This window comes from Fundulus heteroclitus, chromosome 20 (assembly GCF_011125445.2).
Source record: "Fundulus heteroclitus isolate FHET01 chromosome 20, MU-UCD_Fhet_4.1, whole genome shotgun sequence".
Taxonomy (NCBI): Eukaryota; Metazoa; Chordata; class Actinopteri; order Cyprinodontiformes; family Fundulidae; genus Fundulus; species Fundulus heteroclitus.
Window position 1 is genome coordinate 10,532,787 of NC_046380.1, and position 13,846 is coordinate 10,546,632.

The 13,846-nt window shown below is 39.5% G+C and overlaps 1 protein-coding gene across 4 annotated transcripts in view; it reads left to right on the forward strand.

The window, feature by feature from the left end:
* The window catches only part of LOC105928038 (membrane-associated guanylate kinase, WW and PDZ domain-containing protein 3), a 171,814-nt gene that overhangs the window by 114,066 nt on the left and 43,902 nt on the right, over positions 1-13,846 (forward strand). For all 4 annotated transcript variants that reach the window (XM_012865109.3, XM_021317845.2, XM_012865107.3 and 1 more), the window contains exon 3: positions 12,639-12,758. In XM_012865109.3, coding sequence (XP_012720563.2) covers positions 12,639-12,758 — 120 coding nt within the window. The remainder of the gene's footprint in view (positions 1-12,638; positions 12,759-13,846) is intronic.

Below are 13,846 nucleotides of genomic sequence, written 5' to 3' on the forward strand. Positions count from 1 at the left end.
GAACCCTCATGTAACTTATTTACTTCCATATGGTATCATCACAGTGATCAAAGTCATATTCAGGTCCATAAATAATGCTGGTTTTTTTTTGTTTTTTTTTACATCTGTGGCTGCCGCGTCCCTTGCTGACGCTGGAGTCTGTGAGGTCGTCGGCACCAATTCTTCCTTTCTGAAATCAATAACGAGGGGACTAAATTAGGTGGAAATGGAAAACGGACAGATCTGCTGCAAAGAATGGCAGCTGTGTTGCTGGGAGTAATCTGTGCTTAATGGAAATGTGTTTGGTATTTTTCCATTTTCTATAAGTGCTTTGCGAAGCCACCGCGAGGTGCCAGTTTCTTGAAAAATGTCCTTTTATTTTATTGCTTCGAGTGTAAATACTGCATGGTGGCACAGTCTCTGGAGTTTGTAAAAATGTATGCAATTCCCTTTTTCACAGGGGAAAAGGTTATATCAATAAAACACCCAAAACGGAAGGGAATGAAAGGCGTGTCTTTCAGCAGAAGCACTGATCAAATTTTGTTTCTAAGTGTTAGGATTGTAAAACTTGGAAATTACGTACATAAAAAACTAGGTTACAGCAAAAGGGGCAAACTTAATATCCAGATTTAAATTTATTTTGGCAGCAACAGGGAAGGATACTGCATGTACAGCATTTAAAATAAAGTTATGTTTGTTTCCTAAGTACTATGATGTTTAGTTTCCCATATCAGAGTAAACAAAGGCAATAATCTACTTTCTGTTTATAAAATGATGACTGAGTGGACAGTCTGACTATACTGACGTGATTCAGATTCCAATTTGACCACACAAGAGAATTAGTACATGTTTTTCATAGAAACAGTTTCCCTAAATATGTGTATGCTCCACAAATCCGGATTCCCAAAGGTTTTAGGGTGGTTGAGCCAAATTCTGTGCACAACATTGTTACTGTCCCTCTTGCCCCCTCAGGACTTAAAGTTGCTCTGTCCTAAATAAGCTGCTTCCCTTTATTTCCATTTACTGTCCTCTCGTTTTATTTATGCAAAATGAGAATCTGGCTAGTACGGCTCACTTTCTTCCCCCTCCTTGCCTCCGCTCCTTACCTTTCTGTCATGTCCCCGTTTGTCTCCTATGCCTTTATATACCTGTGAGCCGTGTTCTCAGTCGTGTTGTTTCCTGGGCCGGTGGCTTTAAACTGAATAGTTATTGGATTTTTCCTCTTAAAGCTCAGTTGCAGAGGGAGTATTTTTGGGTCAGTTACAGTGGTTGGACACAACATGATTACAGAGGGATTTCTCTGCACACTGCTGCCTGTCATTCCCACCTCTTCTGGTTTAAACACACCTGCACGTACTGCCCTCTTTTCCTCGCATACCTGCTACTTCCGACATAGACGTGTGTTTCAGTTTCAGCCTCCGACCGCTATTTATCAGCAGCCGTCAGTGGGCTAGCTGCACGAGTCGGGCTCTCTAATCCCCTGCTTGAATTACTGTCTTAATGAGCAAGAGACGGAGACTCGCTCGGTGACGGCACCTCCATCATTCGGCTCCTCGCTTTCAGTCTCCCATCCTTCAGCGTCTCTGTTTCACTATTGCTCTGTCTCTTTCTGTTAATTCCACATTCGCCTCCTTCAGGATTTCAGCAGTTTTCTTTTTTTTTTGTCCATTGTGAAATGAACACAGAAATGCAAACTATTGGAGTACACATATAAATAAATGCTGAAAGAGCATAGCAGAGTGTATTCCACCTTATTAAGTCGTTATTTGCAGTATCACCAGCAGCACCACTTCCACAACTGACTTGGAGTCCTGTTTACTTTTACAGAGACTTACTAAACAACTGTATGTATTGTAATGGTAAAACGAAACTATTTATTGGGCTTCGTGTAATATGCATAATGAAACTGTCTGCTCATTACCTGGTCTAAAATCAATTAAATTTATAATCACCCCACTGTTACTAGCCGGTCGTACGTTACAATCACCTTAATGTTACTGCCTACTTGCACACTATTATCTCAGAATAACTAAGTGCACATTTCTGTAAATGAAGCCTCCAATCATCATTGCACAATTAGCACCTTATTACCCCATCATCTGTTTTCTGTGACTCTTGAAGGACAACTAGTTCATACAAACTTTTGAATCATACTTTTATTTTTTTAATCTCGCTTGAACGCTACAAAAACAAAAAAACAAAAAAAACACTTTGTTAATTGCCTGTTTGTTTGTCTATTTAACTTCATTATTGAGTGTACTCTGAACCGGAGTGGCCAAAAAAAAATTTCACCATAGTAACAAATAATAGAATCTTTGAATTTTTTTTTTTTTTTTTGGTAAACAAAAGCAAATGCAGAAATGGTAAACCTGGGAGTGAAGTTGACCCTGCTGTCGCCGCAGGACTTAAGGAAGGAAGTTGCCACCAGGTGCTGCTGATCAAATTCACTTGACTGAAAGCATTTAGCAATCTTCCCCCTGAGTGGACATCCCCCAAACTCACCCCACGCCAGCTGTGCAATGGTCAGAGAAACTGCGAAACAGACAAGAGCTCCTTCTCGGTCCCTGTAGGCTGCAGTTAGTACATTAAATATTAAATTTCATTGCAGCACGGATGAAGTAAGGCTGAGCTAGTACTCTGTGTTTGTAAAGGTTTTCAGGTGAAAACTTCTGATACCTGAAAAGAATGACAGCAAGAACTGGGATTTGTAAAGTAAAATGTGAAGGTTTGTAAAGTAAAATGTGAAGGTTTGTAAAGTAAAATGTGAAGATTTGTAAAGTTAAATGCGAAGGATTCACATTGGCCGTTAAACAGACAAGTGAAAGTTTAAGCCCTACTGTAAAGCTGCATGTTTTGAGAACACAAACACAATGTACAGCACACACAACATGTTGTGGAGCCACTGGGCTTAGGCAAGGCAAGGCAACTTTATTTATAAAGCCCTTTTCAGTAGCAAGACAATTCAAAGTGCTTAGGTAAATTCTAGTAGGCTATTCTGGAACCAGAAACCTGGCCTAATTTGGGTCATCAAGTCGATACTGATCCGAAATAACCCAGCAAATCTGTCACACCAGAGTTAAAAAAGAAAAGGACAGAGGTGTTGCTATGGCCTAGTCAAAGTTCAAACCTTAACATAGCTGAAGTGCAGTCATGGGACCTTAGGAAAGCTGTGCAGAAAAAAACATCTGCAAATCCTCAATGAACTGAAGCAAGGCTGTAAAGCACGGGGCAAACATCCTACACAGCAATATGGAAGACGGAGAAAGTTGTGCCTTTCAAGTTGTAACGGCTAAAGGGGATCTGCAAGTTACTAATTCATAGGGTGCATTTGTTTATTTATAAAAGTCCAAGTATCATCTTTTGTGTTCTTGTAAAGTTCACTTTAATTTGTTCCAGAACATTGTTTAAAAAACAGGCCATGCTAATGATATCCTGATACGTAAAATCCTTAGCATTACAGAGGGGGTACTTTCTTTGCATCATGAGTATATCACTATGGTTGTGAGGATTATGATGAGGCTTTTATTTTTTTGGTCATACTGCATGTTTAAAGTAGCGTTTATTGTCGGAACATCAGCTGAGTATTCTCATCTGCACCTGAAAGTGACATTGACCATGTGCTGTCAGGAGTCCTTAGCGTCACATTCAAACCCACTTAGTAATCCCTCAGGTGCATCTTTCAGCCTGTTGAGGACATTTCAAAAAGCAAATTTTACTCTGAATGTTTTAATGTACAACACATGAAAGGATGTGTTTTACATCCAAAGTGTTTTAATGGACGACCCGTTAAAGGAAGTTGGACGACTTTGTTTAATTTTGCTTAATTGCTCCAGCATCTGTGTGATGAGTCTGGCATCTACGCAAACACATCTGCCACATCAACAGTCGTGGGAAGTGGGCACACTCGCAGGCCGTGAATTACCTGGACAGTTATCAGCTCTTGTCATCGAAATGCTTGCCGTGCAATCTCCAGACTTTACACACTTGGGAACAGACAGGGCAAACTCAACTCTCATTAGTCTTACGCTGACATCTGGTTCTTTAATATTTCAGAGCCGGGTATAGAAAGTGGCTTAAAGTTTGCATTTGAGGAGATGGTGGCTGAATTAAAGCAGGCCTGACTCTGACTGCCATGAAGGATAGATATGTTTCATTCAACTACTTTTTAACTTACCTTTTTCACCCATTTTCGTTATTGTTTGGTTAGATTGCTACACCTAAAGGTGTGATTAAATCTGGAAAAGTAGATGTTCCTTTATTGTCTCACCATGGGGAAATTCGGATGTGACAGAGGCAAAGACGCGGACAGTTACACACAATTATTAGTAATGAAAAAAAAAGGAAAAGAAGAAAATCTAAAGCTAGCTCTAAAGAAACAGCAGAGTAAATATTACGCAATTACTGATATGGCATACTCCGGTCAAAATAAGACGAAACATTCAGGTTTAACAATGCAAAAACTCCAACCTATTTACAGAACACCATGAAGTCTACAATATAATATACAATATGCATGATAGTACAACTGTATTTTAAAGTACCTAAAGCATGGGCAAGTTACCTTAGGATCTGGGAGACCGTGGAAACGAATCATGGTCGGATCAGAACCCGTGCAACCATTAGCAAACCTAATACTTTTGGTAACAGTACATGTTTGACACCTATGACCAAATGCCAGTTTCCCCATTTTCCTGTTTACAGTGTTGAGGAGTTCAGAGGCACACCAATGGCAGGTAATATTTGCCAACAATTTCATGGCTTTGAGGGGCTTGAGTTCAAATCCGTCAGACTGTCCGGCTCGTTGAAAATTGATGCTAAAGGCTACCTTGTCTGTTAAAAAAAATCAGACGCGGTCAGTAACAAGTACCCATGCGTGACAAGTTGGCAGCAGTGGAGTGGACTAATACAGCCACGAGACAAATCCCTTTTTGGAAAAATAGGCAAGTCGGTTGCCACTTTTCAACTCAGTCCCCAGCTTCTCATCTTTCTGGCGCTAAAGCTTTAGTGGTCATTCTCTCCTTGTGACACATCAATACTTACTAATTACAAAGTCCAACCCGAAGCAATTCAGTCGGTTTGCTGAAAATCAAAGACGATGGTGATGATGAACAAGCCGACCTGAAGACGGATTTAACCCCAAATGTTTGTGACAATCATGCAGACGCCGGAAAAGGATTAGCGGGCCCGCTTTGCGTCGCTGTGGCGGCGGTCCACTTTACACATCGTTGTCGGCTCATATCACCGCAACATATCTGTGTCGCTGGCGTCTGTGTCCTGCCCGCACTGCCTGCTCTGCTGAACCAAACTAATTCGAAGCCGTCATTAATGTCGTTCTGGCTTTTACATCAGATACGAAACACTAAACATGACCACTCAGAGGGAAACAACATTATGCATTCAGTGAGTCAGAGGTAAAGGAGTAGTAAGACAGAGAGTGCAGGAATCTAATACTAGCCCTTTCCCTGATGATTCGGTGACCTGCATACCTCCAAGAAGAGAAATTCAGCAGCTGGTTTCCTCTCTCCCTTATCGTACCTTTCTTCATATTTGATATCCATTGCAGCTTATCATAGAATAAAACAGAAATATTTAATACAGTGGATATGCAGATTGCATCGCATTTCTGGCTTAAACCTAATTTAATCTATTCTACAGGGTGACATTAACACGTTAAAATTCTTGATGACGCCTTCCTCACTTTCTTCAAAAGAAGGATGAAAAAGCCTGTCTGGATTTCTTCGTCACCCCCCCCCCCCCCCCCCCCCTGTTTCCTGAGCCTCTATGTCTGAAGTAACACCGTAAAGTCTGTGCACAAATTCTCCATGTTAAATTCATCGTCTGCCTCTTCTGACTGACTACCCTGACGTTCCTGTTTTGACATTCTCTCGTTGCAGGCATTTATAAAAGATTGCAGCCAAAACTTTTCAGGACCAAAGAAACACTTGTGTTTAGTTCAAAACATATAGTTTGATATATATGTTTCTAAATTGGACATAAAGATCTGAGGCCTTGTTGTCCCGACCCAAAACGCGGTCTTTCTATGAGCCAAGTGAAGGTGTCTTCTTCATGAGTGATGATAGGATGGATAGATAGATTGGCGTTGTGATATCATGGACTTTTAGCTTGTTTTAGTTGTAGTTGTAGTTAGTTCATGGTGACCCTGTATTTTCCCATGTCTGCTTATATTGTTGTCCTACGTCCATTGCAATAGTCGGATTTCCTGAGTTTCCCTCCCCTCAGAGCTGAACATCATCCCGTTTATTAAATGACCTGTGAAGTATTCCAGTGATCGCTTCTCCTCAGTCCTTAAGCTCCCGGTGTTCAGTTTACTCATATTTGCTCTTCCAGTTTTGTTGTAGTTTGTCTTATTTCTCAATAAACTGACATGTCCACGAGACTGGCCTGGGCTGTGGACAGGAGGACCTTTCTGTAGCGTTCTGTATTGAAGCGGATCTGAAGAAGCCTCTGAATGAAGACCCTCTGTTAAAGAACGATGAAGAGGATACTCAGGGTTTTTCGTAATGTTCCTTATTATTTGAAGAATTGTTATTTGACACATCAATCCCAGAGGTTGCAGAGCAGTCCCCAGAGAAGGAGAGGCCTACTTCATCACCAACTCTGATACAGCCACCCCAGCAGATGATGCAAGACGAGACTGCAACAGACTTATACAAGATATGCGGCATCTTGCATCGGAGGACCTGATCTCTCTCTCTCTCTCTCTGTCTCTTTTTGTTTCGTTTTTTTGTTTTATATATATATATATATATATATATATATATATATATATATATATATATATATATATATATATATATATATATATATATATATGTGTAGATAGAGAGAGAGAGAGAGAGAGAGAGAGAGAGAGAGATTACATTCCTAAATCTAAATTAATTGTACGTTATTGACAGCTCTCGTATGTAAACTATATATATCTATATATATATATTAGGGCTGGGCAAGTTAACGCGTTAATTTCGCGTTAATTCATTACACTATTAACGGCGATATTTATTTTATCGCGCATTAACGCATGTTGCTCACATGCTTTCAGTCAGTGTCAGTCAGCAGGCGCGCTGACTGCAGCGAGCTGTCACGGCAGCACTCTCCCGCTCCCCCTCCCCTCTCGTACATGGCTCAGCGGCGCCAGCCAATCAGCACGCAGGCTCAGCCTGGCCCGCCCACTCAGCTCTCACACAAACTTAATACACAAGTTTTTGTGCTGAGAGAGACCGCAGCAGCGGAAAAACATGAACAGAGGAAGTAGCACCGTTTGGCTTTATTTTAATACCGTAAATGAAATCAAGCTGTATGTTTTGTAAAAAGCCGGTTCATTTTAGTGGAAACACAACAAATTTATCTAAGCACGTGAAAAAACATGAAAACGTCGAGCCCCAGAAACGGAGAGAGGAGACGAAACTTCTCTCATTGCCCCGACAGACCCACAGACGTCTCTGACTGAGGCGTTTCAGTCCTCCAGGGAACATCCAGGTAGATCAGTGGATGGATGGATGGATGGATGGATGGATGGATGGATGGATGTTACTGGAGCCCACACATAACATGTAATTAAGACCTTGAAAGAACCCAGTACATATATTAAAAAGTGTTATTTAAGATAAGATAACATTAGCTAATCCTTTTTTTATCCCACGACGGGGAAATTTATAGGATTAAAGCAACAGGCAGGTGCACACAACACAGACAAAATTACATAAGGAATGAAATATATAAGAGGTGGATTAGCGAAAAAACACTGAACATAACATTATTATTATTATTATTATTATTATTATTATTATTATTATTTAATTGTAATAATAAAATAAAAACCACAAAACCCAAAAGGTCAACAGTTTCATGATACATCAAGCTTAGGGGACTGGCTAATATACAGCAGGTCAAAAAAGGCCATATTTTGGCTGCAGTGCTTGCTGTTCTCTTATGAAGAAAAGATCAAGTAGTGCACTAAATTCAATAGATGGGTTGAAAATATCCAGTATAAAATAAGTGCTACAAATGTTACAACACTTTTGTTCATATGGCAGCAGAACATTAAAATAAAAGTGCTCTTTACACTACTTTTGAATTCATTCTTGGAGTTTGTAAATACAATGCGATTAATCAGGGCGATTAATCGCGATTAAATATTTTAATCGTTGCCCAGCCCTAATATATATATATATATATATATATATATATATATATATATATATATATATATATATATATATATATATATATATATGTATGTATATGTATATATATATGTGTGTGTATATATATATATATGTATATGTATATATATATATGTGTGTATATATATATATATATGTATATGTGTGTATATATATGTATATATATGTATATGTGTGTGTGTGTGTGTGTGAGTGAGTGGGTTTGCATACTAGAGCTGTCAATAACGTACAACTAATTTAGATTTAGGAATGTAATTAATCACTATGAATAAAACAAAGTCTAAACTTGAGTACAATCAAGAAAATTTCAAATACATCAAAGTTGTAATTAGGGAGCAGTTTCTGAAGAAATTAACATTTTTTTTTTTTTTTTTACCACCCAGGAAAATTATGAGCTGGAAATGTTCCAAGCAGAGTTTATCTTTACTTCCAAGCCCTGTCATAATTGAATGGATGAGTGGCAGCCAGTGTTTTAATTTAACTGTTTGCATACCTTAGAAAAAAGATGAAAGATTTTGACTGTGCTTTGCAGGTTCTTTGAAGGACACGTGTTAGTTTTTGCCCATCTGTTTCCCGCGTTTATGCAGATGAAAACGGGTCGGATGCCACGTATGAAAGCGCTCTCCAGACATGAGCGTTATTGATCCTGTGTAACTTTGGACCAGCTGCACTCATTTCATCTGCTACAGTTTGACAAACAATGCCTGCCGAGTCCGCCGTGTGCACTGAGAATATTTCTCCTTTTGATGAATCCTCTGCACATCAGGCTCGTTTTGTCTGGCAATAAACTGGGGTATCTGCACAATTTTGATACATAAACAGAAGTCTTTGTTGTCTTAAAAGACCAGTCTGGACTGTTTTATTTAAAAAGCTGCAAAAACAAAAGTGTGACAAGATATTCAGAAGCTGGTTTCATTTTGCCCTCGGCCACAACTCCACTGCAGGAGGCTCATGGCAAATATTGGTTTGACATCCAGGATAAATTCTTAGGTAGATTTTTGACTTATACATAACTGGTCGGCAAGTAATTGGCCTACAAGGGACATTTTGAGGTACCTTAGTTATCACCAGTAGGAAAACAAGGTGTTAATGAGAAGCACCAGAGGCAGATATTTTATCTCAAAATGTAATATTATGTGCTTTTACTAATATAAACTTTAAAGTGAAGTGCTAGTGATTTTTGTTTGCCTTTATGTCGGTGTGTGCATGTGTTTTTTTTTTTTTTTTTTTTTTTTCCACTGTTATGTACCTGAGCAGAGGAGCTGTCACAGTCCAATTAGGGAGAAAATGTAAGAGGGGGGAGAAAAAAAATAAAAGGAAGCAGCAACATAAATTTGGTTAATAGGCCATTGAGCCTCCGGAAGTCTTTTCACTGCTAATTGGCACAGAGTCTACACTTTTTGAAAAATTCCACTTTCGAGATGTTGCTGCCTCTTTCAACAAGATTTCAAAATAGTTGTATTCTAAGGCTTGAATGGCATTTAGGGTTACTTCCGTGGAACATCGTTATCAAACCAATCAGTGTTTCTTTTTTTTTTTTTTCTATGAGGATAATGGCGACACTGCAGCTGATTGCCACTGCTACTTGTTGTTAGCATCTTGCTGTTTATGTGAACATCACCATCATTCTGCCAAAGGAACGCTGAATCCTTCCATGCTCATGGGTGCACAGGTCAGTCATAGCGTTGCTAACTTCACAACAATATTCACAATGCTGGAGACTTCTGCAACCCTGTGCAGATAAATGGGTATAAACAATGGATAGACGGATGGATACTGTCTAACACGTACACCTTGTCTAGATTGAAGTACATGCATTAACCAATAAAAAAACTATGAGGTATTACTGTTTGGTCTGAATACACCAAGCCTGAATAACAGTCTATCTAATTTGGGGAATAGCCTCAAACTAGACAGAGTGACCAGCACTTCAAAAGGTACAGGTTTACAGTTAAAGTTTTGTCAGCCTCTTTGCCACCGAGTCTCTGAAAGGACGTGTTTTAAAACTCAGCTAAGAGCCAGTTCACACCTCATGGTCTCCAAGATCTCCATGACCGCTCGACCTTCACTGGATTGCACCAAATTAGTACATTTTTCTTCAAGTCTAATTACATTCACTGGGCCAACACTCTCTTAGAACTTGCCAAACATATTTCTCCCCCACTTTCCTGGCTCTACTACAATAATGGCCATGCTATGGGTATCACACTCCTACTAGGATATATTGGCGCAGTGCCTTGCAAAAGTAACCATACCCCTATGGCATTTTCCAAGCTGTGTTGCATCACCTCTGGAGTTAAAGGGGATTGTGTGAGAGAGGTTGCACCATTGTATTTCCAGAACATGCCTACAACCTTGAAGATGTATTATCTTGTTATTATTTGTTGCGAAATAAACGACATATAGGACAAAATAACAGAACACTTCAACGTGCATAGCTGTGTACTCTATGCTCTATTGCTGAACCACAGCAAGAGAGTGTAATGCAGATGACATTTTGTGTGTGGAGACCTCCCCACCACGGTGCTGGGAATACTTTGCAATAACATGTCATGGTGCAGTAAAAACGACCATATGAAAAATCCAAACGTCATTTTCCCCCTGATCTCTGGGGGTTGATCACAAAAAGGTTCTTATTGTGGGAGATTGCCACTGCAACTGTAGTATATGTTAGCAACCCTATTAGGCACCGGATTGCCCTCTTCTGATCATCGTCCTTGGCCTCTCTGCTCATCACTAAACATGGCGTCGAAGCTTCTTCAGATAGTCTGAATAGTCAGTGTGGAATTTGCACTGCAGCGGGCATTCCCACCAGCAGTGTGGCTCACGCCGATCTCTAAGTGCATGCATCTTCATCAGTGTTTGGTCAGTCCTGCTGCAGGTTGCCAGCTGACCCAACCGTGGCAGATGACCTGGGTCACAAATCACGGATGAGCTGCCGCTGCTGCTACCAGGCTCCAACCTCTGCTCCCACAACCCTGATGTGCTACCATCCCCAATAATGAGCCAAATTGATCTTACCAGACTCAGTTCGGTCAGGGACCATTTGTGCTCCGTCATGCACAGATGGGAGCGCACTGGTGCACATTAGAAGGCCCCGCGGAGACCAATCACTTTCTCTCTTATTGTGGTGGGTAATCACAGCAGGAAGGGAATAGGCACGATTGCAAGTTGTATTTGTTCAAATTCCAAAGAGAAATGTACATTATTTCTAAGCTTTAATCAAACTTTTGTTTGAATATCTACTGAATTCAAAAGATGGAAGGAAGGAAATACTGAAATGTTTAGCTCAATTATTGAGAATCACTTGTTTGCTGTGAGGCCTATCCTAGTTCAGAAAGCCTCTTAACAGTGTATCAATAGTACTGACTTAGTACATCTTGTAAAATGTGATCTGCAAAATTAATTTTAGCCAAAAATATGCAAAGCAAAGGCATCTATGAATTTAATGACATTAAGATATTGCCTCTCCGAAGGAAGTGACAGGCTTGCAATGCTTAATAACCAAATGCAGTAAAGCAGTCTCCAAAACAGAGGAAGGGTTTTTAAACAAATGATGCAAAAATGGTTTATTTCTGTGTGCTCTGTTCAGCTTCCCTTGCAAACAAAAAAAGTAAAAAAAATAAAAAATAAATAAAGACTGAAATCATTTGGATGTTGATCTAGTAGAAAACATCTCCCCCGTCAACACTCACGTAGGCTGTGACTTCACTACGGGCTCAAAAGCTGCTCGCAGAATGCCCTCGTGTCATTTGCATTCAGGTTGCTCTTTGTGGTAGTGAGTGAACCCTAATCGCACCAGGAGGTTACACAACTCATTACTTCCATTGTAATTTACATATATAAATAACCTCGCTGTTTTCTGATTGGAGCTGTCGCCACAAACATGAAGAGAGTCACAGTAATAACCTGTAAAAGCAACAGTCATTCATAGGAGATGAAATGAACCCCATCTACTGATGCTTTTCAGGTTTTTTTTTTTACAATATATGGCATCGGACTCCAAATGTGTCCAGAATTAAACAATAAAACTTTTCTTGGAGCACCAACGATTTGACAAAAACAACACATGATGAACAACCTTGGATTTACGTGCGGAATAACGGCCTTTGACGTGTGCGTACACATCTTTTCTCTTCAGAGACAGACTGCAGGAACGTATCAAGGAACGGAGACAGACTGCAGGAACGTGTTAGAGAACAGAATGTTTGGTTTGCTGGGATTTTTGGACGTCCAAACTGATTGGATTCCAACTGACAGATTTTGTTTAGATCCTGTGAAGTGAGACAGTTTAAACAAATGTCACGAGCTAATCTGTGCATCTAACGGCAGACTCTTTTTTTTTTTCTTTAGTTTCTCCACATTATCATTTGTTTGCACTTTCGTTTCTTATACGAAAACATGTGAGAAGTCGTATGTTTATCCTGTTTTTCTCTTATCTCGCTTTGTTTCCAGGCACCACACGGCTTCCCCGCGAAGGGGAGGTGCCTGGTGTGGATTACAACTTCATCAGCGTTGGAGACTTCAGGATCCTGGAGGAAAGTGGACTGCTCTTGGAGAGCGGGACCTATGATGGTAGGTAGTTCATATGGAAGAATGTAAGGGCAAACATTCATATATGCAGTTCATATTTATGTCTCCTAATGATAAGAACAGTTACGGCTGTTCTTAGCAGGTTTGATGCAACAAGTTTAAGAATATATAATGGTCAGTTAAAAGAAATAGGACCAGAATCCATACCTACTTTCCAGATTTCTGGATTACAGGATGACCCTCTGAGATATTTAAATCTTTAGATTTAACCATAAATCAGAATGTTGCAAGAAAAAGTTAGAGTGAATTTGCAACGATTAAAATAAACTCATGTTGAGTATAAGAATTATAAGTAACTGATGAGCCTAGGACTATACTAACAATACCACCCTAGCTTTTCCTCACTAAATATATTACAGTTTAGTTTTATTATGTGGGTAAATTAAGGGTAAACCATCGCCTGCAAAGATGAAACTGGGGAAAAAAACACGAAAAATCAATACATCATTTGAAATGAAATTTAAAAAAAACCCAGACATGACCTTTTCTAAGGCAAAAGCTTAATGACTAAATTACAAATAAATAATTAAGATAATCTTTGATAACTACCTTTTATTTCTTAATTCATGAAAATTGCTGATCATTTGAAATCATGAAGCCAGCCTTCTCTTCTTAAATAAGTGTCTTGCTTGGCTTCTTTGGGACTTCAGCCTTCTCCCTCGTCTCGGTACTTTCAGAAATTGCACGAAGATGGCCAAAAAAGGTTCTAAGTGACAGCCTTAAGTATTTTGAGAAAGGGACTTTTGACATAAGGGCAGTGACTATGTTACTTCAGTTCAGAACAACGCACTTACTGTAAGTGCAATAAAATCCTTGGCCAAAAACCTAATCTGGCTAAAACCAAGAACCTTTTAAATTTAAACCCTGATTAACTACACATAACTTTATCTAACTCACAACACCGATGACGAAGGACCTCAGATTGCTGATTTTTGACAATGCTATTATGATTGAGCATAAATAAGAAAAAGGTTAAAAGAAAAAGCTGCAACTTTTAGCTAAGATAATTACTTGTAAATAGCATCCTATAATGCAGGCAACGAACCTGATCTCTGTGATGGGAGCCTTAG